At 50.3% G+C, this 27,303-nt stretch overlaps 1 protein-coding gene across 2 annotated transcripts; it reads right to left on the bottom strand.

The window, feature by feature from the left end:
- SLC34A2 (solute carrier family 34 member 2) lies at positions 1-26,777 on the bottom strand. 2 transcript variants are annotated; one of them, XM_005666562.3, is made up of 13 exons: positions 26,671-26,777; positions 14,247-14,328; positions 14,010-14,144; positions 12,418-12,546; positions 10,675-10,818; positions 9,223-9,334; positions 6,309-6,504; positions 5,509-5,604; positions 4,972-5,092; positions 3,070-3,237; positions 1,506-1,622; positions 1,289-1,413; positions 1-594 (listed from the first exon to the last, which is right to left on the bottom strand). In XM_005666562.3, the coding sequence occupies exons 2-13, from the start codon at positions 14,323-14,325 to the stop codon at positions 1-3; spliced, it is 2,016 nt and encodes a 671-aa protein (XP_005666619.2). In that variant the 5' UTR covers positions 14,326-14,328; positions 26,671-26,777.

The raw sequence follows: 27,303 nt of genomic DNA, 5'->3' as shown, positions 1-27,303 counted from the left end.
CTACAAGGGTGTGATGTTGCAAACAGTCTCGGACCTGGGGGCCCCGTCCTGGGCTTCTTTGTCCATGGCCGGGTTATCAAAAGCCTTGGGGGACTTAACGGTGACGTCCTGCACCTCCTCCAGGTCTTCACAGCACTTGCAGCAAGGACAGCACTTGGAGCAGCCACACAGCATACAGCAGACGCGGCAGCAGCAGCAGCAGCGCTTCCCACAGCACCTGCCGAGCGCAGTTATCACCTTGTCCCAGGGCTCCAGCGAGCGCATCCACAAGGGGAGGAATTTCCAGTTCTGGAGCTTCTGGGGCAGGGCGCGTGGGCACCGGGACTGCAGGAGCTTAATGAATAACACCAGGAGGATGAGGAAGACGATGGGCACCCCCACGCCCACCAGCACCGGCCAACCAGCCTGCGAGAGGCCAAACACCGTCAGCGGGGTGAGGAAGAAGAAGAAGCCCAGGTAGACGATGGCGAACCAGCGGTAATTGGATGAGATGTTGCCCAGCCACTTGGCCAGGAAGACGGGCAGCCGGGCAAAGGGGATTGGGTACCACAGCACGATGCCTGTGACGTTGAAGAAGAAGTGGCACAGGGCGATCTGAAACGCAAGAGGTTGGACAGAGAGGTGAACGGTCTGTTGTATAGCGGGGTCAGGGAGCAAAAGGTCTCATAGCTTAGCCCAGAGAGGGAGCCCCATTATCTCAGGGCCTGTGCGTCTGGGCAAGGATGGTGACTGGCTGAATCAGGGCCCGAAGTCCTTTAGGCCAAATTTAACAGTGAACTTCAGGAGTTCCCGGCGTGGCTCAGGGGAAACCAAATCTCACTAGCATCCATGAGGACAAAGGTTCGATCCCTGGCCTTGCTCAGTGGGTTAAGGCTCCGGCATTGCCATGAGCTGTGGTGTAGGTCACCGATGCAGCTCTGATCCGGTGTTGCTGTGGCCGTGGTGTAGGCCAGTGGCTGTAGCTTGGACTTGACCCTTAGCCTGGGAATCTCCATATGTCACCAGTGTGGCCCTAAAAAGTAAAAAACAAAAAAACCCACAAAACACAAAAAAACGGCCACCCCACCTTGGTTCAAACAACCACTGGTGACAGGGGTCTGAGACCACTTAAGGAACAGATGGCTTTGACTATTCAGGTAAGTCTCTCTGGGGCTTCTCCACATAACGGTGTGGACATAAGAAAAGCTTGGCTTGGTTTCTTGGCTTCTAGAAACCACCTGCTTGCAAGACCCTGCATGGGGTTGGATCCCAGCCCACAGAGCCCCTGCCCAATGCAGCATGTCCTGACCTGGAGGGCGCTCTTCAAGGTATCTCCTGGGCTGGCCAGGGCGGCCAGGATGGCGGTGGTGGTGGTGCCGATGTTGGCACCCAGCATGAGTGGATACATCCTCTCGATGGATATCACACCGATACCTGCGGAGGGACAACAAGCCGCCTGTGACATCAGCCCGAGGGAGACAGGAGGTGGTCGTGGTGGCCAGAGGGAGACCCAGGAAGAAACTCACCCGCCAGCGGGGTCAGAGTCGACGAGAACACGGAACTGCTCTGCACGATGAATGTCATGCCTGTTCCCACGAGGATGGCCAGGTAGCCAGTCACCCAGCTGAAGGGATAAGGGAAATCTGGAAGACGGAGGAGGAGAGATGGGTCACAGTCCTTCTAGGAAAGGCGTGGGTGGGAGGCACTTTCCCAGGACCCCCAGGGGGCAGGCTGGGCCAGAGGGTCAGGGCTCTCAAACTAGATTTGTGTGTGTGTGTGTGTGTGTGCATGTGGGATCTGAGCCATGTTTGCAAAGTACACTGCAGTTTGAGGCAATGCTGGGTCCTTAGCCCACTGTGTGGGGCCAGATATGGGACCCACATCCTCATGAATACTAGTTGGGTCCATAACCCGCTGAGCCACAACGGGAACTCCCTCAACCTAGATTTTTAGCATTCTTTTATCTTGCATATTCAGAAGGTGGAACCAAGGATGTGCATATCTATTGCGAAGACTAAAATCTATTCACTGGAAGTCTGAACGCGGAACCCACCTGCTATGGATGGAAGGTGTGCCCCCCCCCACACTCTCAGACTCGTTATGTTGAAACCCCAAGCCCCAGTGTGACTGTTAGGAAGCGAGGCCTTTGGGAGGCAATCGGGTGTGAGGTTGGAGTTGCATGGGTGGATCTGTGCCCTTTTCTAAAAGGAGAGCTTGCTTCCCTCCGCTTTCTCCTCCCGCGAGGATGCAGGGAGAAGGCGGCCATCTGTACACTGAGAAGTGGTCCTCGGCAGAACCCAACTGTCCTGGCCCCCTGACCTCGGACCTCCCGGTCTCCAGGACTGTGAGAAATAAATACTGTTGTGGAGCCCAGCCAGTCCATGAGAATTTGTCACATCAGCTGAATTAAGACATCACCCAAATAACCACCCTCCTCCCCACAAAGCACTTGGAGTGCCCCGACCTCCATCGTTCCTCCTGTCCTGGCCTCCTACACCCCACTTAAAGGAGCACCAAGGACTGCAGCATGCAGAGGTTCCTGGGCCAGGAATCGAACCCACGCCTCAGCAGTGACAATTGTGGATGCCTAACCCACTGAACTGCCAGGGATCTCCAATAGGCAAGTTTGTTTTATTATGCTTTCCTAAACTTCCATTTAGCCTAAGCATAAATTTTACGATCCTAAAAAGATAAATAGCACCACAAGGGAACTGTTTTGGAGGGGGGGTTGTTTTGTTTTTTTCAGGGTGAACTTGTCACCCTTTTCCTAAGGGATCCTGACAGACCCAGTGAAGTCCCGAGCAAGCAAGCAGGAAAACTGCCAGGAAGGGAAGCGTCTCACAGCTCTCTGGATTTGCACTGGCTCTTTCTCAGGGTCTTGCAAACATGTGAAAGCTTGTGCCTTCTCCCCAGGCCCCACCCAAGACGCCAAGGAAGATTTCAAGGGCAGGTGACATCTTACCTTCTGCAATTTATCAGACCCAAGAGACAAACTCCTTGTAGAGACCATTGTTTGGGGAGAATCAGAAGGAGGTGCCCTGGTGGGAGAAGCCCAGGGATGCCCTCCCCTAGGAGGTTCAGGATGCTTACCTGTGTTGATAGTCTTCTTAATGACCACAGCTACCTGCCCTTTGAGCAAAGAGCCTAGGACTTTAACCATTAGGACCAGGCAGCTACAGAGGACCAGCAGGGCAGTTATCACCAGAATGGTACCCACAACCATATCCGGGAGATCGAAATTCACAAAGATGTGTTTGCCTGAAGAGACCGTGGAAAAACTCTTGTTAGGAGGGTGCAGAGTCCCTCTCAGCCACAGTTGTTTATTTCCTGTAATTTATTCCCACACCTCCTTCTGTCTTGAGTAACAAAATCTTGGTCGTCAGCTTGATACACACAATCAAGTAGCCCAGGATAAAGACAACACCTCCCAGCTTCCCTTGAAGCTAAGTGTAGCCCTGAGGGTATGTTCCGGCCAATGGAATCTTGTGAGGGTGAAGGTGAAGTGAAATCCAGGCCTCCAGCCCCATTCTTCTTTTTTTTTTTTTTTGTCTTTTTTTGTTGTTGTTGTTGTTGCTATTTCTTGGGCCGCTCCTGCGGCATATGGAGGTTCCCAGGCTAGGGGTTGAATCGGAGCTGTAGCCACCGGCCTACGCCAGAGCCACAGCAACGCAGGATCCGAGCCGCGTCTGCAACCTACACCACAGCTCACGGCAACGCCGGATCATTAACCCACTGAGCAAGGGCAGGGACCGAACCCGCAACCTCATGGTTCCTAGTCGGGATTCGTTAACCACTGCGCCACGACGGGAACTCCCCAGCCCCATTCTTCTATGTCTAAATCCCATGCTGTGCTTTATTCACAAAACCTACAACAAAGCGTTCAAGGTTCAAGGTGGGTAAGATGGGCAGGTCAGAGTGGGAGCTGTTGTTCACTGTAAGACTCCTTGTTATATTACAAAATCCCCGTGTCCCCATGGTGATTCCAGAAAGGCATAGGTTATATCAATGGGTGTATAGCACCGAGAACATGGGAGGTGAAAGTTCACTTGATTCTCTGAGGTACACCACAACTGGAGGATTAAGGTATGCTGCTTAGAATTCACGCAGGGATGCATGAGAGGAGGAGAAACAGAGATATATGAATGAGAATAAGAATAGTTAAAAGGAGTTCCCGTCGTGGCGCAGTGGTTAACGAATCCGACTAGGAACCATGAGGTTGCGGGTTCGGTCCCTGCCCTTGCTCAGTGGGTTAACGATCCGGCGTTGCCGTGAGCTGTGGTGTAGGTCGCAGATGCGGCTCGGATCCCGCGTTGCTGTGGCTCTGGCGTAGGCCGGTGGCTACAGCTCCGATTCGACCCCTAGCCTGGGAACCTCCATATGCCGCAGGAGCGGCCCAAGAAATAGCAACAACAACAACAACAAAAAAGACAAAAGACAAAAAAAAAAAAAAAAAAAAAAAAAAAAAAGAATAGTTAAAACTCATGTCTGGGCCATAAAAGATTCCAGGGGAATAGCAGAGCTTCTCAAAGAATTGGTGCATTGCATCACGCAGGTTCATGGCTTTGTTGAGTGCTACAGCCCCAGTGCCTGGGGTACATTGGGGATCATGACTCGAGGGTGAATATATCGTTCTGTGTGTGCTCCACCCCTACTTCAAATAGGGCTGTCACCTCCTGAAAGTTACTGCCAAAAGATACCGAAGCACACGGAGGGAGCACTTGGAATCTGTTGATGAGTTCTGAAATCAGTATGGAACTCCAGAACAACTCTGCCTCAAGTCCTAGTTCTGCCCCTTACAGGGGGATCTTGGGCCAGTCTGTCCCCTGTCCCTACGCTTTACTTGCCTCGGCTGGGAAAGCCCAGCTCCTTGGTGTAGGATTGATGCTCAGTAACCCTCATGGCCCTTCCTTCCTTCACTTACGGGGGCTCCACAGATAACAAAGAGCCCAGACGGCCCATCCCAGGGGCTGAGGCTGCATGAGGTCCACTCACACTTGGCAATGTTCTCCTTGTGGCTGATGTTCTTCATGGTCCAGGTGTACAAACCATCCGTCCAACAGAGGGAGGGGGAGGTGCAGTTCTCAGGTGAGGGGACGGTGACATTCTTTTCCATCTGGATGACAAACATGAGAAATGCTATGTATAGTTCACAACCCTCACTTCTGCTGAGGGAGTGGTGGGCACTGCGGGGCATCAGGAGAGCCCTGCATCAATTTGTGCCTCCATCGGTGTGAGGCACGGCTTCCACGGGCCCCTCCATAAACGGAGGTAAGGACCAGTCAGCGATCAGCCAAGAGACATGAAAATAACCAGGGATAAAATGTCCACGATGTGGGCTGGGTCTGTCCGTCCTTCTGCATATGTCTATCCATCTAGCATTCAAGGGTTTCAGGATTCTCACTGGCTAGTTTTGGTTCTCTGGGCGTCCTCAACTTTTCTTTCTCCTTATCTTTGATTTGCCCAGCCTGAATGCAAGATGTTTTGCTTTATCAGCTACACCCACACCCAGCCATTTTCCTAGAAACTTACCACACTGGTGAAAGTTTCACACCAGATCTTGATCATACTCTTGTTTCGGGCTGATTCATCACTTAAGGCAATTTGGTGGAGAACGGTTTTATCCAGCTGAGGAAGGCAATGGACAGAAGAGAGTCGGCAAGTCCTTCGGAATGACGTGGGACCGACAGCAGGGAAGCTGTTAAGAGGGGCTCTGAGGACTGTGAGCCCCTGCAGAGGCGAGCGGGGCGGGGATCACTCTATCTGCATTCGCAGGGCCCGGCACAGCGCCTGGATGTTGGTAGGTGTTGCATAAACACACTGAATGATGGTAGGAACAATGGACCAGTATCTAGGAAGCATGCAGTAGATATTGGAGGACAGAAGGTAAGAGTCAAAGAGCTAAGCTCAAGTTGGCCCCTTCTTCCCAAGGCAACATCTGCAAAGCCATCTTTCATTTATTTCAATAATATGGACAGAGCCTGTAGAGCGGTGGGATGAGATGGAAGCAAAGGCAGGAACCACGTCCTCTTTGGCGGGGAGCAAGGGTACTGTTTCATCAGTGAGCCCCGCCAGTGGTGGGAACAAAGGGCTCCCATGTCCTTGGGTAACCATCCCCCACTCCCACCCCCAAAAAGATGAGACACATGTTGAAGTCAAGGAGGCCAATTACTCCGTCCCACTGAGTGTCAATCTCCCTGGGCTTTTCCAGAGGCAGCCGAAGGGGGCAGTTCACAGACCCTCACCCATCTCTTCCATCTCTGCCTGGCTAAGCAGGAATGTGGGGCGGGGGTGGGGGAGTTAGCACCTTTCTCTGAAGGAACCCAGGTTACCTGGACGATGAGCTTCGTGAAGGGATCAGTGATAACTTTCAGAAGTTCTGGGGCATCCTCTCCACTCTTGAAGTGGAAGCTCTCCACCACCGTGCTGGTCAGGCGCTCCAGGTAACCGGTGGCTGCCTCCAGAGGCAAGAGCACCAACACGGAGAGCCAGTTGAAGAAGTCGTGGACAGTGGCCCCTGCAAAAGCCCTGCAGCAAGGGAAGGAACACCACCCCGAGCCAAATCAGTCAACCAGCCAGTGGGCACCAATCACCTAGGCAAGTCGTCACTTGTATCAACTGCCAGGTGTCACCTCTCTGTGTATGTACATGCGTACAATCCTTTCATTCTCACAGCAATCCCCAAAGTGGGTGGTCTTAATATTCCCATTCGGCAGATGGGGAAGCTGAGGGTCAGCAAGCGTGAAGGAATCGAAGACCACTGCATGTGCTCTGGTTCCTGGATCCTGGTTTTCCACTGTCTGGCAGAGTCCCTCCCACCAAAGCTGACAGTCCTTAGTTGGCTCCGCTTGGGAAAAATGGAGCTAGAGGTGGTCTGGCTGCAAGAATTAGCTCATCGAGCACTATTTGAAAAAAAACCTTCAAGACCACTTTTGAATCCACACATATTGAAGACAACCCAACCCTCCTTTTGGAAAGATGGGGGCCAGTCGTTAACCATCAAAGCCTCCTACATAACTGAATTCTTAACTTTAAGATCTTGAGACTTGTTCAAACATTTAAACAGCCTCCACAGGAAACAAAGCTGACATATACCACAATTTTCAACTGAGAAGGTTCAAAGATGCCCCATGAATTCTGTCTTATCTCCAGCTTAAGAAACTCATTTAAAAAATGGCTCAGTTGGAGTTCCCGTCGTGGCGCAGTGGTTAAGGAATCCCGACTAGGAACCATGAGGCTGCGGGTTCGATCCCTGGCCTTGCTCAGTGGGTTAAGGATCCAGTGTTGCCATGAGCTATGGTGTAGGTTGCAGACGAAGCTCGGATCCCGAGTTGCTATGGCTCTGAGGTAGGCTGGCGGCTACAGATCCTATTAGACCCCTAGCCTGGGAACCTCCATATGCTGTGGGAGCAGCCCTAGAAAATGCAAAAAAAAAAAAAAAAAAAAAAAAAAGAAGACCAAAAAAATAATAATAAAATAAAATAAAAATAAAAAATGGCTCAGTGGGTTAAGGATCCAGCGTTGCCATAAGTGGCAACAACATAGCTCACAGACGTGGCTTGGATCCAGTGTTGTTGGGACTGTGGCATAGGCCTGTAGGTGCAGATCTGATTCGACCCCTAGCCTGGGAACTTCCATATGCTGCCAAACCAAAGAGGACACAGAACATGAACAAACAGAAGCAAATAACACATGGGGGAGAAACCCTTGACCTCACTAGTAATAGAAGAAATTTGCAATTTATTTATGTGGAAGCACAAATTTCCACTTACCCTATTAACTAATACGTTACAATGTTAACTTTTTCTTCCTGGAGAGGATGGATTAAGTTTTAGGATTTTTAAGACATTTTCATACACTGCCAACACAAAGTGATACAAATACTTCTTCATAGTTTGGCAAAATATTTAAAGAGCCTTATAGTTGTTTGAGATAGTAATTATTGTTCTAGAAATCTATCTAGGAACAAATTACCTGGATGGAATGATACCTATTTCCCAAGATGTTACTGAAAGCATTGTATTTAAATATCCCAAACAGGGGTGTGTTAGGTCAATTATATTCCTATGTACAAGCACTTTCAAAGATTTTTAAAGGTTGTATTCCACGTATAGTTATTATAAAATATTGGCTATATTCCCTGTATTGTGTAATACATCCTTATAGCTCATTTTACACCCAGTAGTTATACACTTACTCCCCTCCCCCATCCGGCCCTTCCTGCTCCCCTCTCTCCACTGGTAACTGCTCATATCTGTGAGTTTTGCTTCTTTTGTTTTATTCACTAGTTTGTGGTATTTTTCTGTCTCCACACATAAGTGATATCACATAGTATTTGTTTCTGTCTGACTCATTTCACTTAGCATAATGCCCTGCATGTCCACCCATGTTGCTGAAAATGGTGAAAATCTCATTCTTTAAGGCTGGGTATAGATCATATGTATATAGCACATATAACACATGTACCACATCCTCTTTATCCATTGCTCTGGGGATAGATATTTCCATAACTTGGCAATTGTAAATAATGTTGCTCTGAATATCGGAGTGCATGTATCTTTTCAAAGAAGTGTTTTTGGGTTTTGGTTTGTCTTTTTTTTTTTTTTTTGGTTGGGGAGTGCTTCTCTATTTTGACAAACTCTGGAAAAAGCCCAGCACCAGTTAGAAGTGAGCCTGTGAAATGTGCTTAGTTTTCACATTAACATGCTGGAAGAAAAGGGTTCTCTTTGCCTGAATTCACCCCTCTGCGTCCCATTTTCAGATCTCACTCATCCACAATAAAGGCTCCTTTTTGCTTTTTATTGGCATGTGAGTGAAGAACAAAGAAAAAGTGGCATGGGTTGAACCGGCCCCAAATGGAAGCTTTTAGGAGCTTATAATGATTTCTGATTAAGTGAAACTATTCAAACTGGCCTTGTTTTAACTACACCACTCAGTAGGTCAAGCTTCGGGAGGGAGCCGGAGTGTGCAGGGCACCTTGCTAAGAATTTATCTCATGATCGTGTTCATTCCTTTAGACAGCGTGGTGGGTGAGAAATACGTTATCCCGGCTCTGCAGGTTGGGGAGCTTATTTAATCCACGGGTCAAAATGTGATCTCAGTCCCCAGCTGTACCCACCATGGCTTCATCTCACAAGTCTAGGGACAGCGACCCAGCTCCCATTGGCCACTTAACGGCAGTTAGGACAATGTGGTCTTGACACCGATGGGCCTGGTGGTGGCTAAGGCTTCACGTGAGCCTCCTACCTTCTGAACTCATTCCGGTCTCCTGCCTGCAAGAGAGCCACGAGGGTGTTGGTGATGGAGGTTCCGATGTTGGCTCCCATGATGATGGGGATTGCAGAGCGCACGGTCAGCACTGGAGGGAGAAAAGGCTAAGCGAGTTAGCAAGTTTAGGAAGGTCACTTGGCCATGTTTCCGATGTGGCCCAAGGCAAGCTGACATCTTTCGGGCTGGTAATCCACTAAAGCATCAGTTGTTTTTTTTTGTTTTTGTTTTTGTTTTTTTTTTTTTTTTAGGGCCGCACCCAGCAGCACATGGAGGTTCCCAGGCTAGGAGTCAAGTCGCAGCTACAGCTGCCAGTCTACACCACAACCACAGCCACGTGGGATCCGAACCACGTCTTCAACCTGCACCACAGCTCAGGGCAACACCAGCTCCTTAACCCACTGAGCGAGGCCAGGGATGGAACCTGTGTCCTCATGGATGCTAGTCATTTGTTAACTGCTGAGAACAGTTTTGGGAACTCCCTAAAGCATCAATTCTTGACCTCTTTAGGGTCTGCACCTCACTGTGAATCTGACAAAAGCTTGGAAAGCTCATTATAGAAATATGGACACATACAAAAAAAAAATTCCAGTTTATAATTTAGGGAATTCACAGATTCCAGGAAGCCCTTCTGTGGACCCTAGTTTTCAAGCTCCCTCGTATCCCTCTGCTCTCCTGCTGCAGGTGCAAGCCTGGCTTAATGGAGACCAGCAAATAATGTGGAAGGACTTGTGTGTTATAGCAAATTTGCAGCACTATCATTTTTTTTTTCTAACAAAATTAGTATACTGCCACACATTCTAACATATGAAAGTAAAGTATTTGAGAAGTGATGAATACTTTTTTCTAATCTGGCCAGAAAAGTTCTTCTACTTAGCATTCGGGCTGAAACGTAACCGGTTCAAACCAGTCCTCCTCCCAGAGTGTGTCTCAACTTAGGGCAAATGTTGAGCAGGTTCCAGTTTGGAGTATCAGCTGCCCAAGCGCCGCTGCCCTAAAGCTAACGCGTGATGTGATTACGTGGCTTTGTTCTTAGCTCTGAGAGCAGTGATAGAAATGTTCTAGATCTACCCGGTCCAGCATGGCAGCCACTAGCCCTTTGTGGGTGCTGATTCCATGAAGTTTAGCTGATGCAACGGGGTAGCTGGATTTGGGGTTAAAAAAAAGAAGAAAGAAAGAAATAGCCATATGTAGGTAATGACATTTTGGACTGGACGGCACAGTTCTAGAGAATTCAGAACTGAATCTTTAGGCTTTAGATGCAGCCATGGGAATGAAAGGGAGGGCTTCCTAGGACCTAAGCGGAGTACATCACAGTTGGACAAGACAGAAAGTAATGGTGACCAGTCTGGACACATTCAGAGGCAGCCCCAGCCTCCCCGGCTGAACAGGGAAATGCCTGGGTCTGGGCTTCTGGGCGCCTGGACTCACGGGAAGAGGCCACCATGCTGACGACGATGGACGTGGAGGTGCTGGAACTCTGAATCAGGACTGTCACCAACACCCCGATCACCATCCCGGACATGGGGTTGGACATAATAGAGTTGCTGGTGAAGAATTTTCCGGCCACCTTTCCTGAAAAACAAACCCGTGGCCACGTGATGGGGGTTAGGTGGGTGCTGAGTGACCGTCAAGGCAGCTGCTGGTCAAGGCAGCTGGCTGGGGGTTGGAAAGCCCAGCCTCCAGCCTGGCTGGTAGCGAGGGCATCTGGCTTCCTCGGGCTTCTCCCCAGGGCTGCTCTGACGCCACGTCTCTGAGTCTGTGACCTAGTCCCCCGCCCACTCCTGCTCCCCTTGTCCCCCTTACCCTGCACCCTCCCATCCTTCAACCACATCCACCTGTCAACGATGGCTCTTCTAGTCCCCTCTGATCAGGAATCTGGCTTTAACTCTACTTGGCCCAATGAGTCCCAGTCTATCTCCTGAGGCCCCTCTTGCCTCTGCAATATATACATATATATATATATATATTTTTTTTTTTTTTGCTTTGTAACAATTTTATTTTCTTGCAATATATTCTTAATTCCGAAGATTGATTCAAGTGAATCCTCCCATTCTTCTCCATCTGGCCCCTGAATCCCAGCCCCTAGTTTCAGCCTGAAACTGACAATTACTGGGAGCATCATGTTTCAAGGTGCCTCTAAGACCATCAAGCCATCTCCTAATTTTTTTTTTTTTTTTCGGTCTTTCATCCTTTTAGAGCCGCACCCGTGGCCTACAGAGGTTCCCAGGTTAGGGGTCGAATCAGAACTGTAGCTGCCAGCCTATGCCACAGCCACAGCAACACAGGACCCAAGCCTCGTCTGTGACTTAACACGACAGCTCACGGCAATGCCGGATCCTTAACCCAGGGATCAACTTGGTTCCTAGTCAAATTCGATTCAGCTGCACCACGATGGGAACTCCTAATTTTTTTTTTTTTTTTTTTTAAATGGCTTCATCTGCAGAGTATGGAAGTTCCCAGACTAGGGGTTGAATCAGAGCGGCAGCTGCCGGCCTACACCACAGCCACAGCACTGCAGGATCCAAGCCTCGTCTGCCACCTAGACCACAGCTTGCAGCAATGCTGGATCCTTAACCCACTGAGCGAAGCCAGGGATCGAACCCGCATCCTCACAGATACTAATGAGTTTCGTTTCCACTGTGCCACATCGAGAACTCCCAGACTCCACTTCTGGGTCCCCTCACCCTACACAGCCACTCAATTCTGGGAGGTGTTTAGGCAACTTCTGTGGACTCAGAGTCCCCCAGGACAGGGACCCCATTCTTCTCCAGCAAAAGGCCAGCTTTAATTTTGGGTCATTGCTTTAGCCGAAGCACACTGTTATCCAATCCGCTCCTTGGGTGGGGGGGCCCAGAGACAGCAGGGATCGATCTCTCACTTAAGTCTTGAGGTCAAACAGCTTCCTGTCTAGGGTTCATGGGCAAACGCAAGGAGCTGACAGCTTGGCACCGGCTCTAGCCGCCTCAGCCAGCCAGTCCTGGCCCTTTGATAGGGCTTGGCTCTCTCTTCTATAAAACGGGGGCAGGATGTTACAGATGATCGGAGGTGGCTTCCAGTCCTAAACCACTCCTGAGACTGTGGCTGGAGAGGGCTTGCTGAGCTGCGACCTTCGGAACCAAATCCGATGACAACACCTCCCCCCACCAGAGACCTTTGACCTTTCATCCGTACCTCCAACCAGGTGGAAGGCGCTGCTGAGCACATCCAAGGAGCACACGAAAAAGTAGAGAAATACCAGAATCAAGATGAACTTCCCAATCCCTTGGAAGACACAGAAAATCTTCCCTTTGGTGTCTCTCTCTGGGGGAGAGGAAAAGGCAGGAAAGTTTTGAGTGTCTGAAACACTGAGAAGGTGACACTGAGCTCAGAACCGCCCCACCTCCGCCCATCCCACCAGGCGGCTGTCAGCTCTTCTGGGCAGCAAAAGCTAGAGACAGACCGGCTTCATCCACCGGCTCACGTTTCAAAGCAATTACGACTGCAGTCCATCTGGCTGAAAGCTGTGGCGAAATGTCTCGGAGGGACCTGGCTCTGGGAGGAGGGGCTGGTGGGGTCTGGGGACACACAGGCCAAGCAGGTGCCATGCCATGCCCGGCTGAACCAGTGTCACTGATGAGCCGGTTAAGAGCACTTGCCCCCTGCCAAGTGTGGGGTCAGGGATAATGGCTCTTCTAAGCACCTGGAGAACAGCACGGAATATTTCTATAAAGTGGCCACAAGGTAGCAATTACAGCCTCCATCTGGGGAGGGTTCGGGCGCTCATACATCCTGGAAGGTTCAATCCTCGGTCACTGCCTTCTCTACCCACTTTCTGTGTGTGCTGTTTTAGGGCCGCGCCTGCAGCCTATGGAAGTTCCCTGGCTAGGGCTCGAATCAGAGCTGGAGCTGCTGGCCTACACCACAGCCACAGCCACAGCCTCACGGGATCCGACCTGCATCTGCAACCTACACACACCACAGCTCACGGCAACGCTGGATTCCCTATCCACCGAGCGAGGCCAGGGATCAAACCTGCATCCTCATGGATACTAGTGGAATTCATTTCCCCTGCACCCCAACAGGAACCCTTCTACTCACGTCCTCCCTCCCAGCCATCTGACCCTCACACACTGCAGGTAGGAAATGAACAGAGGTGCAGCGTAACGTGTCTTTGTAAGACTTCCCTGATGCCCCCTCCGCTGCTCTTGGGGCCTCATCTGTTTGCTGCGCACCCACAGCACCTGACAGGACCTGACCTGGTCCAGCACCAAATGGATTATGAGGAGCAGCAGAGGGTCTGGTCTGGTTATAACCCCAGCGCTGGCACATCTGTTGAATAAATAAAAGAACAAGAGACGGACCCCAGCCATCAACAGGCGCTTAACTCTTAAGCCTCCAAGACTGGCAGGTGGCATCCCCTAGTGAGGACCTTTGCCTGGACCATGGAAAGGGGAGGAGGACACAGAGGAGGTGACACTGCCTGCCCCGCTGGCCTCATTCTTATTTTTTTTTATTTTTATTTTTTTTGGTATTTCTTGGGCCGCTCCTGCAGCATATGGAGGTTCCCAGGCTAGGGGTCGAATCGGAGCTGTAGCTGCCGACCTACGCCAGAGCCACAGCAACGCGGGATCCGAGCTGCGTCTGCAACCTACACCACAGCTCACGGCAACGCCAGATCGTTAATCCACTGAGCAAGGGCAGGGATCGAACCTGCCACCTCATGGTTCCTAGTCGGATTCGTTAACCACTGCACCATGACGGGAACTCCAAGGCCTCATTCTTACCTGACCACTTGATCCCTGTGTTCTTAAGCTCGGGCAGGTCCCAGGGGTCCTCCACCTTTGGGGGCTCCTCCACCAGAGCCATGGCAGAATGGGACGGCTGGAGTTCAATCTTGGTGCCAGGGGTGCCGGTGTCATCTGCCCAAACAAGCAGCAGAGGCCATGAGCAATGTGGAACCAGGCCCAGATCTCCCGGGTCCTCCCTGGGGGCCAGCCCAGGCGGGGAGGGGCGGCACTTACCTTTGTGGGTCTCCTTGCCTTTCGTGGTGCACTCCTCAGAGTTAGGCTGGGCATTTTCCACCTCAGGCCAAGGAGCCATGGTCTGTGGTTGAGAAAAGAGCTTAAAGCAGCAGCTATGGAAAGCGGTACAGTCTTCATGACAAGAAGAGCCAGTGGTTGCAAAAACTTGGGGGGGCTAAGCGTGGACCCTGAAGCACCAAACTTCAGGCCTCCATAGGCCTCCCCCACCACCCACCCAGGCTGTCACCAAATCAAACCACTTCTTCCCACTTCTCCATTCTAGCCTCAAATCCACACAGCAGGTGAGTCTCTTTTGTTTTGTTGTTGTTGTTGTGTCTTTTTAGGGCTGCAGCCTAAAGCTCCCAGGTTAGGGGTCAAATCAGAGCTGCAGCTGCCACCGCCCAGCTCAGCCACAGCAACACCAGATCAGAGCCACATCTGCCGCCTACACTGCGGCTTGCAGCAATACCGGATCCTTAACCCACTGAGCAAGGCCAGCATCCTCTCAGACCCTATGTCAGGTTCTTAACCTGCTGAGCTGCAACAGGAACTCCAGGTGAGCCTCTCGACGGCTTGGCCTGTCTTGACTCTCTCCTTTAGTCACAAAGGGAAGTTGCCCATCAGCTTCATCCATTCAGAGTACGCCAAGTCCCCCCAATTTTCCAGTGGGTTCCCCATCTGCTTCTCATTAAGGGACAAGTTCAACTGCAGATCGGCACTAAACCTCCTTCGCCCCCGTGCTATGTGACTACTTTAGATCTGGTTCAAATCCCACAGACACCACTTATCAGTAGATGCAAATCCCTTTATGCCTGAGCTCAAAGCTGAGGGGGGCTTTCCACCATCTACAAGCTGGAGAGCACGCTCCATGCTTTGCAGGGTTATGAGATGAATGGTGCTGCCTGCAAAGTGCCTTAGAAACAGCAGCAGGGATCACTGGCCTGGAGTAACGACCCCTTCTTTGTCAGAATCACATTGTCCCCAGCCTTTGGCAGATGTCCTCATTACCCATTTTTCTCAACAAAGCCTTTCTCGGTTCCACAGAGAGGAAGGAGGAAGCCTGGCTCCCAACACGCCTGCACGTCCCCTACTCGAAGTCCTTGTCCTGGCAGACAATGCAGCCCAGAGGACTGGAAACAAACAACTCACAGAAGAGTTAAGTACAACTGGATAAAATGCTTGTTATGAAATACGAGCCTCGGAGTTCCCACCATGGTGCAGCGGCAACGCATCCAACGAGTATCCATGAGGTTGCGGGTTCGAAGCTTGGCCTTGCTCAGTGGGTTAAGGATCCGGCATTGCTGTGAGCTGTGGTGTAGGTTGCAGATGCAGCGCGGATCTGGCGTGGCAGCTATATAGCTCTGATTCGACCCCTAGCCTGGGAACCTCCCTATGCCACAGATGGGGCCCTAAAAAGCAAAAACAAAACAAACAACAACAACAAAACAGGAAATGCTTTAGACGGTATTAGGAATAAAAAGCACACTTATGTCTATTCACCACATGATTTCAATAGGGATCCAGAAAAGTTCCACGGTGTTCAGAATGGATGGCAAACATTGTCTGTGATTTTTATTTTCTTCTATCTGAAATGTCCACATTCTTCTAGGAGATGCAGCCCAGCCCTCAGTCCCACCAGAGTCGGATGATGGTTCTGGGGCCCCTGCACTGTTACTCTTGTTCATATTGACGAAGCTGGGAGCTAAAAGAAGCTGATTTTGTGAGTCCCCAGCGTAAGATGATTGCATGAATTTGTCCAGCCCAAGGAACTTTCTCCATGTCCCCTGTGCAACGGCAGAGCATGACAAACCAGCTCTTTCCTTTCTTCTTAAGCAGCACGCACGTGGCCTTCGCTCCTCTAACGCCTCTTACCAATCCTGTAATAAGTTAGTGCTGTTCCCACTGTTCAGATGAGACACCAAAGCACCCAGAGGGATGAAGCCACTTGGCCCAAGGCCACAGGCATGATTTGGGAGTTCCTCTGACTCCAGAGTCCATGCTGGCCGCTCAATTACCCCATGACCTGGACCACTCCTGGAAGGAGTTAGGTCACAGGTTAAAACCATTGAAACTGAGATATTTGATTAATGGCCCAATTCTAGGCACACGGAAAAGAGGCTGACACTCTTGGTGGAGGAAGTCGCCGTCCATTTACTGCACACAGACATCAGGGAGGAGGAACGAGGCTCCCGTGGTCTTGAAGCATTTCCCACCCAGACATCTGTACACAGCCCTCGACCCACATCTGAACCTCCCATCTGCACTGTACATGGGCTTCTTACAGCCGTCAGCACTCGGACTTCACCACAACCCAAATCCAACTCATCACCCAAATCCACGGCTCTGTGGAACTTTGCTGTGCATGAATCTTGCCATCATCATCCCAGAATCTCCACGTCTGACAGCCCCCAAGTCCAGCCAATGCCAGGACCTACTGATGCGTCTCCATTCAGGGTGTCTGGTTCCGGAGCCACCTCCCCAAGCGGAGCCTCGGTCTCCTGACTGGACCGACACAGCAGCCTGTTTAACTTGTTTGAGCACCAGCCTCTTTCTACAGGTTCACTTCCCCAGGAGACAGCTGTGATCGCGTGGACTCAACTCCACGCTCCCCCAGGGAGCCCTCTCTGCTGTTCACACCCTCCTAAAATTGGGACCCTGAATCCTCTCTGCTCTCGCCCAGGCAGGCCCTCCCCGCCCCATCTTCCATCCCTTAGGCTCGCCCCACGCCCTCCCTCCCGTTCCTCTGCCTGAGTTGCCCAGGCCTCTCGGGTCTTGCCTCCTCTGAGTGTCCCACACTTGGGACTCATCCAGCTCCATCGCACACCACACCACATCTTTTAGTTGATTCCTAATAACAGCAACTACCATGTAATGAGTGCCAAAGAGATGCCAGGCTTGTGCTGGTGCCCCACACATATTTCATTCAGTCTTTATGTAAGAATGGGGCCACGAGCATGGCCATCTGCAAATGCAAAAAACCTGGGGCTCCAAGATACTTAAGCAACATGTTCAAAGTCACTCAATAGGTGAAGTGTTAGACCAGGTTTTTTTTTTTTTTTTTTTTTCCCCCCTGTCTTTTTAGGGCCAAACCTTCGGCATATGGAAGTTCCTAGGCTAAGGGGTCAAATCAGAGGTGCAGCTGCCGGCCTATGCCACAGCCACAGCATGCCATATCTGAGCTGTGTCTGTGACCTACACCGGAGCTCACGGCAATGCCAGATCCTTTAACCCACTGAGCAAGGCCAGGGAGGGAACCTGCATCCTCAAGAATCCTAGTCGGGTTTGTTACCGCTGAGCCACAATGGGAAATCACCAGTGTGTGTGTGCTTAATTTTTTCATTTTATTTATTTATTTATTTATTTATTTATTTATTTAGTCTTTTTGCCTTTTCTAGGGCTGCTCCTCCGGCATATGGAAGTTCCTGGACTAGGGGTAAACCTCGTGTGATTATCGATGAACATATTAAAACAAGCATGGGCATATTATAGTACACAATGCAAATGCACATATATTACAAATTAAAAAAAGAAAACAGGCCACAAAGAACTGCTTTTAGCTTGCAATCAGCTGTTCTGGGTACAGAACTCCAATGATTCATCTATCTGGCTCACTGCTCTGGAGGGTATTTTGAAGGAAAAATTTAGAAATTGTGACCTTCCCAGTTCCCATCATGGCTCAGCAGAAATGAATCTGACTAGTATCCATGAATCTGACTTGTATCCATAAGGATGCAGGTTTGATTCCTGGCCTCATTCAGTGGGTTAAGGATCTGGCGTTGCCATGAGCTGTGGTGTAGGTCGCAGACATGGCTCGGATCCCGAATTGCTGTGGCTCTGGCATAGGCCGGCAGCTGCAGCTCCAATGAGACCCCTGGCCTTGGAACCTCCATATGCCTCAGCTACAGCCTTAAAAAGACAAAAAAAAAAAAAAAAAAGGAACTTGTGACCTTCTACCAGCTCTCTTCTATAATCTTAATTCACTCTGGAGTTATTCTCCTATTCTTATGTATATTTACACTGTCTTGTCAACTAGAATTCAAGTTTTAGAGGGCAGGAGTCCAGTGCTCAGTAGACCACACAGAAGGCATGAACATTCATGAATGGAAGTCAACACATGGGGTTCGACGAAGGAATGTAATGAATGGAGTTCCCATCATGGCTCAGTGGTTAACGAATCTGACTAGGAACCATGAGGTTTTGGGTTCGATCCCTGGCCTTGCTCAGTGGGTTAAGGATCCAGCGTTGCCGTGAGCTGTGGTGTAGGTCGAAGACTCAGCTCGGATCCCGCATTGCTGTAGCTCTGGCACAGGCCAGTGGCTACAGCTCCAATTCGACCCCTAGCCTGGGAACCTCCACATCTGCGGGAGCAGCCCTAGAAATGGCAAAAAAAAAAAAAAAAAAAAAAAAAAAAAAGGGGAAGCTGCAACCTGGACGTTACAGCAGCCCCCGCTTGGGAAATGCCCATTAGCAATAAGATCTAAGAGCGGAGATTATCTGCTTTACTTGTTTATTTACCTCTTTCATTTTTGCTTTTTAAGGATGAACCTGCAGCATAATGGAAACTCCCAGGCTAGGGATTGAGTCGGGAGCTGCAGCTACCAGCCTACGCACCATAGCAATGCCAGATCCTTTAACCCACGGAGCGGGGCCAGGGATCGAACCTGAATCCTCACGGGTATTAGTCAGGTTCATTACTGCTGAGCCACAACGGGAACTCCTCTGCTTATTTCAATTGCCTTCACTGACTGGATTTATTTCCTAGTGAATTGGGAAACACAGTTCCATCTAAGTAACTCATAATGCTAAGCAATGGCATAGACAGACACCCATTTCCACTGATCTGGACAGAAAGGAGTTCGATATGGTCTCAAGGGACCCAACAAGCCAGGATGCCTTGAATACTTCCTCTGTGTAAGGCCTGTGCCAACTTCCTTCCTCTCCAGGTCCTTATTTATTTTTCATCAGCATCTCTGAAGCAAAGACACCTTGGTTTTTTTTTGCCACCCTGTCGCACATGGAGTTCCTAGGCCAGGGATCAGATCCAAGCCAGTTTTTTCTTCTTCTTTTTTTTTTTTGGTCTTTTTAGGGCTGGACTAGCAGCATATGGAGGTTCCCAGGCTAGGGGTCTAATCAGAGCTATCGCTGCTGGCCTACACCACAGCCACAGCAACACCAGATCCAAGCTGCATCTGCCACTTACGTGACAGCTCGTGGCAATGCTGGATCCTTAACCCACTGAACAAGGCCAGGGATTGAACTTGCATCCTTATGTGGATACTAGTCAGATTGTTTTCACTGAGCCATGATGGGAACTCCCAAGCCACAGTTTTGACCTGCACTGCAGCTCTGGCCATGCCAGATGCTTTACCTCCCTGTGCAGGGGCCAGGAATCGAACCCTCTGGGTTCTGGCCCTGCAGAGCCACCCCCGATCCCGTTGTGTCACAACAAGGAATCATTCAAGGGCAACTTTCTAATGAAAGTCTCTTCTCCTTCCTGAAAATCTTGCTTCCCCTACTCCAAGTTCAGCTGTTTGTCACGAGCCCCAGCCCCCTTTAGAAATACTTTCCCGATGAAGCAACCATTTCCTCTCCTTCAGTTGAGTAGGCAGGCCCTCCTTATCCTCAACTTCTGCAGCCAAGGATTCAACCAGCCACAGACGGAAAATATTCAGGGGAAAAAAAATATCCCAGCAAGTTCCAAAAAGCAACAGCTGAATTTATGGTATACAGGCAACAATTTCCATAATGTTTGCATTTTATTTATAACTAATTACATAGTATTTACATTATATTAGGCATTATAAATAATCTATCTAGAGATGATTTAAAGTTACACTGGAAGGGACTGGGAATGGGATATGATATTCTCACTGAGGTATGTGCAATGATTGGCCACCGGGGCCCTGCTGTATAGCGCAGGGACCTCTACCCAATATTCTGTGATAACCTATGTGGGAAAAAATCTGAAAGAGAATGGATGTGTGTGCACGTATAATTAAATCATATTGTTGTACAGCAGAAACTATCACAGTCTTGTAAGTCAACTGTACTTCAATAAAACCTAAAAAAAATGGCAGTTCCCTGGTAGCCTGGGGATCACTGCTTTGGATCAGATTCAATCCCTGGCCCAGGAACTTCCACATGCTGCAGGCATTGCCAAAAAAAAAAAAAAAAAGGTATACCAGAGGATAGCATTATATGCAAATATTCTCTCCCCCTCTCTCTGTCTCTATATACATATACATATACATGTATTTTATTTTTTTGTTTATTTGTTTATTTATTTATTTATTTTTGGCCACCCCTCAGCATATGGAGTTCCTGGGCCAGGGATCAGATCCCAGCCACAGTTGTGACCCAAGTCACAGCTGTGGCAGGGCCAGATGCTTCTTGGGCCGGGATCGAACCTGCGTCCCAGCACACCCAAGATGCCACCGATCCCTTGTGCCACAGTGGGAGCTCACAGTACTACATTATTTTATACAAGGGACGCTAGCATCCGCAGACTGCTGTGTGGAGAGGCAGACAGGGATAACAATACTTCATTTTCTGGTATATTCTTCTACTCCACCATCATTCATGGGCATTCACTGTGGTAGAAGCTGCAGGTAAGGAGAGGGGTGTGGCTCCACACACCTAAGGGGCAGGCAGCCAGGACTGTGATCTGACCCATCACAGAGCCCAGCACGGCCCCAGGCCCTGAGTGGGGGGACCCCGCAGATGCGGAGCAAAGGAACACATGGAGCAAACGCCTCGTGATCAGCCCTGAGACCAGGTAGCTGTTCTCTGCTGACCCCATGGCACCTGGCACACAGCACCCAGAGAGAGAACCTCAATGGTGGGCGAGGGAGGGCTTTGCAGTGACCCTGAGCCTCGCCAAGCTTCAGTTTCATCATCTCAAAAATGGAGATATTTCTTTCTCATTGAGTGTTTGTAGGACTCAGTAGTGATTAGTGATTAATGTAGTGATTAATGAGCGTAGGCGAGGCCCTGAGCAGAGTGCCTGGCAGAGGAAACTCTCAGAACTTTGTGAAATGAGCCGCGTCAGAACAATGAGCAGCCTCAACTCCACTTTGCCTTCATCTCAGTGCGCAACGGAGGGACCTCAGTAAATAATCTGTGCAAAAGGGAATCCAAAGCATGAAGAGAAAAAGATGTGTTTGTTTTGAGATGAGGTTCCTAAGTGATCTGTGACCTCATTTTTTTTGGATATTTTATTTATGTATTTATTTTCATTACAACTGGTTTACAGTTATAAGATAGCTCTTCCCCTTTACGAAGAAACTGAGCACAAAGAAATTAAAGCCTCACAGCTACCTGGTGATGGAGTCAGGGCTTGAACTCAGGGCTGCTTGCTGGCTCCAAAATCTGGGGCCTTTTCCTAGGACTCTTGGCCAGGGAGGAGTTGGTTATCCCCCAGGCCCCAAAGCAGCAAGGCGCCTCAGGCCCTGGCTCTGCGGGGCTCTGAAGGTGCCTGGGAGAGAGGGCTGGGCTCCCATCGCCACAGGGGTCACGCGTGCCTCAGCCAGACAGCTAGAAGTGCCAGCCAAGAATGCTCTAATGACAGCCTGCTGACTCCCCCCACAAGGGCTCAGGCATGTCCTTGGATTTGCCTGGAGGCCTGGATTTCAAAGCCCTAGATTTGCCAAGTGCCAAGACTCTTAGGAGGCTCAGCTGAGCAGGACAGGCTGACACTGAGTGGGCAGGACAGACGACGTAGCCTGAATCTGAAGCCACTACTCTCAGGGGAGTGGCAGATGCTGGCCAGTCTAGAAGCCAATTCCCTTGGGAGGGGACTTTGGAGGCCAGCAGGGGTCCTTGGAGCCCTTGGCCCCCTCCAAAGGTTTTGTCCCATCCCCGTTTCTCAGACCCAGCCATCCCCGTTCCCTCTCCCTGCCCCCCCCCCCCCGGAGGCCCTTGCCCTAAGGCCATATTCGAGCATCCTTTTGCTACCTGCCAGGGAAAATCATGGCTTTCAGCAGTTTGGTACTAATACCCAGGACAATTTTTATTGCCCAGGCCCCAAATTTCCTGCTATGATTGCACATCTGCTCCCTTGCCGCCTCCCCCTCCCCAACCCCAAGCGCCTCCACAGTTGAGCTGACAATGGGGATAACTCTTCTGGGTCAACTTCCTGCATTCACAAGTGTACTCGATGCCAAGAACTCTTGCAGGCCAAGAGAGGGAAAATAAAAAAATGCCCGGTCTTTCTTGGACCTGGGCAGCGAGAAAATAGAGAGCCCCTGGCAGGCATCCAACCCCTACACTCTGCATTGTTTGAGCCTCTCCAACCAGGACCTGTTCTAGGGCTGCCCGCACTCAGTACAACAGCAGTTCAAGGGCATCTGAAGAAGGCGGGGATAGGAGGGGGCATGGGGGTGGGGGCAGCGTCCTGCAGAGAGACCAGGACACGCATGTATTTGCCCACCAGACCGTGACCTCCACAAGCACGGAAAGGCTGACCTCAGGCCGCAGCACGCAGGTCAGGGTCTGCCAGCCAAATGCTTACTGAGCGTCTTGTGCCAGACCCGGTACACAAACTTGTTTAATCTCACGAGTCCTTGATGTATTTGTCAGTTCACTTGAAGTATTCCTACCTCCGTACCAACGTTATCCCCACTCTACAGAAAAGGAAAATGAGGCACAAAGAAACGAATTGCTTCCACCCACACTAAGCCTTCAGACGCAAGGCAGATTCGGGTCGTCTGACTTCCTTGTTCCAAATAGGCTCAAGAGAACATTGCTTGCATTTGGACCCTGGCCCAGGAACTCCACACGCCATGGGACAGCCAAAGAGAAAAAAAAAAATCTGGGGGAGTCCCCACTGTGGCTCAGTGGGTTAAGAACCGACTAGAAAGAAAAAGAAAAAGAAAAGCAATATTTTCTTTCTTTCTTTCTTTTTTTTCCATTTTAGGGCCAAGTCCATGGCATATGGAAGTTCCCAGGGTAGGGGTCCAATCAGAGCTGTAGCTACTGGCCTACACCACAGCCACAGCCATGCAGGATCTGAGCCGCATCTACTAACTACATCACACCTCAAGGCAACGCCGGATCCTTAACCCACTGAGCGAGGCCAGGGATCTCACAATGGGAATTCCTAAGAAATATTTTCTTATACAAAGAATGACCAAGACTTCAAAAATTCCTAAGAGGGCAATAGTTGCTTCCTTCAGCTTCCTTTAGTCAGCACAGAGCACAATAATCCCTGGAGGACATGGTGGTGGAATCAGAGACAAGGAAGCCATTGGCTCAACTTTGTCTTAATGAGTTTAAAGACATGCACTAAGAGGATTTTAAAGACATTTACTCTATGGCTTTAAACTAGGGCCCTATTACCAAACCACATCTGCCCACCCTAATGCCTTTTTCTTTTTTTGCTTTTTAGGGCCCCACCCACGGCATATGGAAGTTCCCAGGCTAGGGGTCCAATCAGCGCTACAGCTGCCAGCCTACACCACAGCCACAGCAACGCCAGATCCGAGCCACGTCTGCAACCTACACCACAGCTCATGGCCACACTGGATCCTGAACCCACTGAGTGAGGCCAGGGGTCGAACCCGAAACCTCATGGTTCCTAGTCGGATTCGTTAACCACTGCGCCACGAACAGGAACTCCTAGTGCACTTTCAATTGGTATTTTTGATACTTTAAAATATATCCTCTAATTAACATATAGCTATATTAATAATTTTGCACTATACCGAGGAGATTAGAAAAGCTAATTTATAAAACCTAAACATCTTAAACATATTGTAATCGTTTTTCTTTTTGTGCTTTTTTGCTTTTTAGGGCCACATCTGCAGCATATATATTAAAGTTCCCAGGCCAGGTGTCAAATTGTTGCTACAGCTGCCAGCCTACACCACAGCCACAGCAGTGCCAGATCTGCACCACACCTATACCATAGCCAGATCCTTAGCCCACTGAGCAAGACCAGGGATCAAACCCGAGTCCTCATGGATACTAGTCAGGTTCATTACCACTGAGCCACAATGGGAACTTCCACTTTTTGCATTTTTTTCACTGGGATGGCCTGACTACTCCCTGCTGATAATACCTTTCTGTCTCCAGGGTGGAGGGAGGGGGAGGAGGAAGGCAGGGTGGAAGGTGGCTAAAAATTAGGCTTATTCCAAATCACTGAGAACCTGTTTTCTTCAAAGTTAATTTAAGCTGAATTCTGTCTGTTGTGTGTCTAAAACAAATAACCCAGATGTCTATCTTCCAACCCCTGAGGACTTGTTTCCATGAGAAGGTTGAGTGACTTGGGGTAGATTTTAAAGGGGGCAGTTTAACACCCAAACCTTTACAAAGCAGGCCCTTCCAGCTACAGTTCCCAGAGTTACAATGCTAGAGACAGATCATTATCGGCTGGTTGGCTGGCAGGGGCCAGAGATTCAAACACGCCCGACAATCTGAAACAATGGTCATTCCTGTTCGGCACAACTTTTTCCAAGAATACCCAACACAGAACAGGATCAAGAATCCCAGCACAAGAGCAGGGGGGAAAGTCACAGAGCTGGAACAAGCAAAATCTCTAACAGAAAAATCTCTCGGTGAACCTAAACTGTGAGGAAGAAGGGATTCTAAGTGATAAAATCTGCAAGCTGCTTTCGTGAAACCAACAAGTTTGAGGAAGTTGCCTCCTCACCAAGAAAAAGGAGGGTTTCTTTTCTTTTTCTTGTCTTTTTGCCTTTTCTAGGGCCGCTTCCATGGCATATGGAGGTTCCCAGGCTAGGGGTTCAATCGGAGCTTGTAGCCACCGGCCTACGCCAGAGCCACAGCAACGCGGGATCCAAGCCACGTCTGCAACCTACACCACAGCTCACGGCAACGCTGGATCCCTAACCCACTGAGCAAGGCCAGGGATCGAACCCGCAACCTCATGGTTCCTAGTCAGATTCGTTAGCCACTGAGCCACAACAGGAACTCCAAAGGAGGGTTTCTTTTCACCTTAGTGCCAGCTGCACAAGGAATCTGAAGACAGAATTACCTCCATTCCACATGCCTTCTTTCTGACCTGCAGATGCTTGGTCCCCCCAACACAACCACACCTGCACACATCTCCCCAGCCTGCCTGCCTGGTACCCTCTGACTCTCTAAGGCAGGCTGATGGTCAGGCTCTTTGCCATTGCTGCTTGCCTTGATGGGACCAGCAAACTGGGACTGTATCTTGCAGTCACTTTAGATAAATAACTCTGCAAACAAGAACACCAGCACGTGGGAATTCTCGTTGTGGCTCAGCGGGTTAAGAACCCAACATAGTATCTGTGAGGACGTGGGTTCAATCCCTGGCCTCACTCAGTGGGCTAAAGGATCCAGCTTTGCCAAAAGCTGCAGTGTAGATTGCAGACTGGAAGCTTGGATCCCGCTTTGCTGCGGCTGTGGGGTAGGCTGGCAGCTGCCACTCTGATTCAACCCCTAGCCCAGGAACCTCCACATGCTGCAGGTCCAACCATAAAAAGGAAAAAAAAAAAAAAAAAAGGAGTTCCCCTCGTGGCTCAGTGGTTAACGATTCCGACTAGGAACCATGAGGTTGTGGGTTCAATCCCTGGCCTTGCTCTGTGGGTTAAGGATCCAGCGTTGCCGTGAGCTGTGGTGTAGGTTGCAGACGTGGCTTGGATCCCGCGTTGCTGTGGCTCTGGCGTAGGCCGGTGGCTACAACTCCGATTGAACCCCTAGCCTGGGAACCTCCATATGCCGAGGGAGCAGCCCAAGAAAAGGCAAAAAGACAAAAAAACAAAAAAGAAAGAAAAAGAAAAAAAAGAAAGAACAGTAGCACGTTGAAGTCACAATGAGGGAGGCACAGCATCCCTGGACAGCCACCCAAACTCTGAACTTTCTGTACAGGAAAGGCTGAGACCCTTCTGTTCCCTTTCTTGTAAAGAGAGGGGAATTGAGGCTTGTGGGCTCACAAAAACCTGCCTCACTCAGTTCACACAGCTAGTTAGTGACCAAAAAGAGCCCAGTCGTGGAGTTCCCTTGAGGCACTCCAGGCTAAGGATCTGGCGTTATCACTGCAGCAGCTTGGGTCGCTGCTGTGGCACGGGCTTGATCCCTCACCTGGGAACTTCCACATGCCATGAGCTGGGCCAAAAGGGGAAAAAGAAAAAATAAGCCTGGTTGTCCTGACTCCTAAGTGACTGGAGTCCCCAAACATTTCTAAGTTTAGAATTCCAAAGCGCCACTACTAGAAGTATATAGTAAGTTGAAATACTAGCAACAGCAGCAACACTAAGGAAAAAAATCTGAAAGTTCGGAAAGGATCAATTATTATTCTTTTTCTTCCGCAGCCCAAGGCCAGCCAAGTTCTCTGAAGTCAGGATGGAGGGAGACCTAGACGAATTCCGTAAATGAAAAGCGAATTGAGGTTCTTTCAAAAGCCAGAGGGGAGGAGGAAGCGCCTGACCCAGGCGTTGGTACTCACCGCGGCGCGGCGCACTCTGGAGCGGAGCAGGCAGCCAGCGGGAGCGCGGAGCCGGGGAATTTATAGCGAAGGTGTTACGCAAAAAGCCCGGCGGCGGCTGCGGCCGTCATCACGCCCCTCGCACATTCCAGGACCGCTTGCTGCCTCCGTCGGGGCACCGCCTACCTGCGGGCTTAGTGAGCCCATCCTGATCTCGCCCGCTGCGCGCGGAGGAAAGAGGCGAACCGGCCGCGGGAGGAAGGCTCCGACGGTCCCTGCGAATGTCCCCGCGCCCTGCGCCCCGGCTGCTGCGCCCCCGCCCCGGCCAGCCGAGATCCCAGCCAGGGTGAGCTAGCGGGGCTCCCCGGCCCCCGCTTTCTCCTGCCCAGGAACCTGGATCTTCTAGTTTAGCTCCGCTGAGGCTGAAGTGGTCAGACATTGAGACAGAGATAGACGCCAACTGGAAACCCAGGGACAAATCCTTCCCAAACAAAGCCAGGATTGTTCTGCCTTATCAGGCTCTGGGATGCTCTGTGCCCTAGTAGTTTGGACTCAGCAGTTGGACACTTGGCCCGCTGGAGCCCTGGGTCTGCGGCAGGATGGGGCTGGATTAGCCAGGCTGAGAAAGGCAAAGGCAGAGGAGGGCAGCTCTCA

The sequence above is a fragment of the Sus scrofa genome, chromosome 8 (genome assembly GCF_000003025.6).
Source record: "Sus scrofa isolate TJ Tabasco breed Duroc chromosome 8, Sscrofa11.1, whole genome shotgun sequence".
Lineage (NCBI taxonomy): Eukaryota > Metazoa > Chordata > Mammalia > Artiodactyla > Suidae > Sus > Sus scrofa.
The sequence above is the reverse complement of the archived record's forward strand: the minus strand, read 5'-3'. Positions and strand labels throughout refer to the sequence as shown.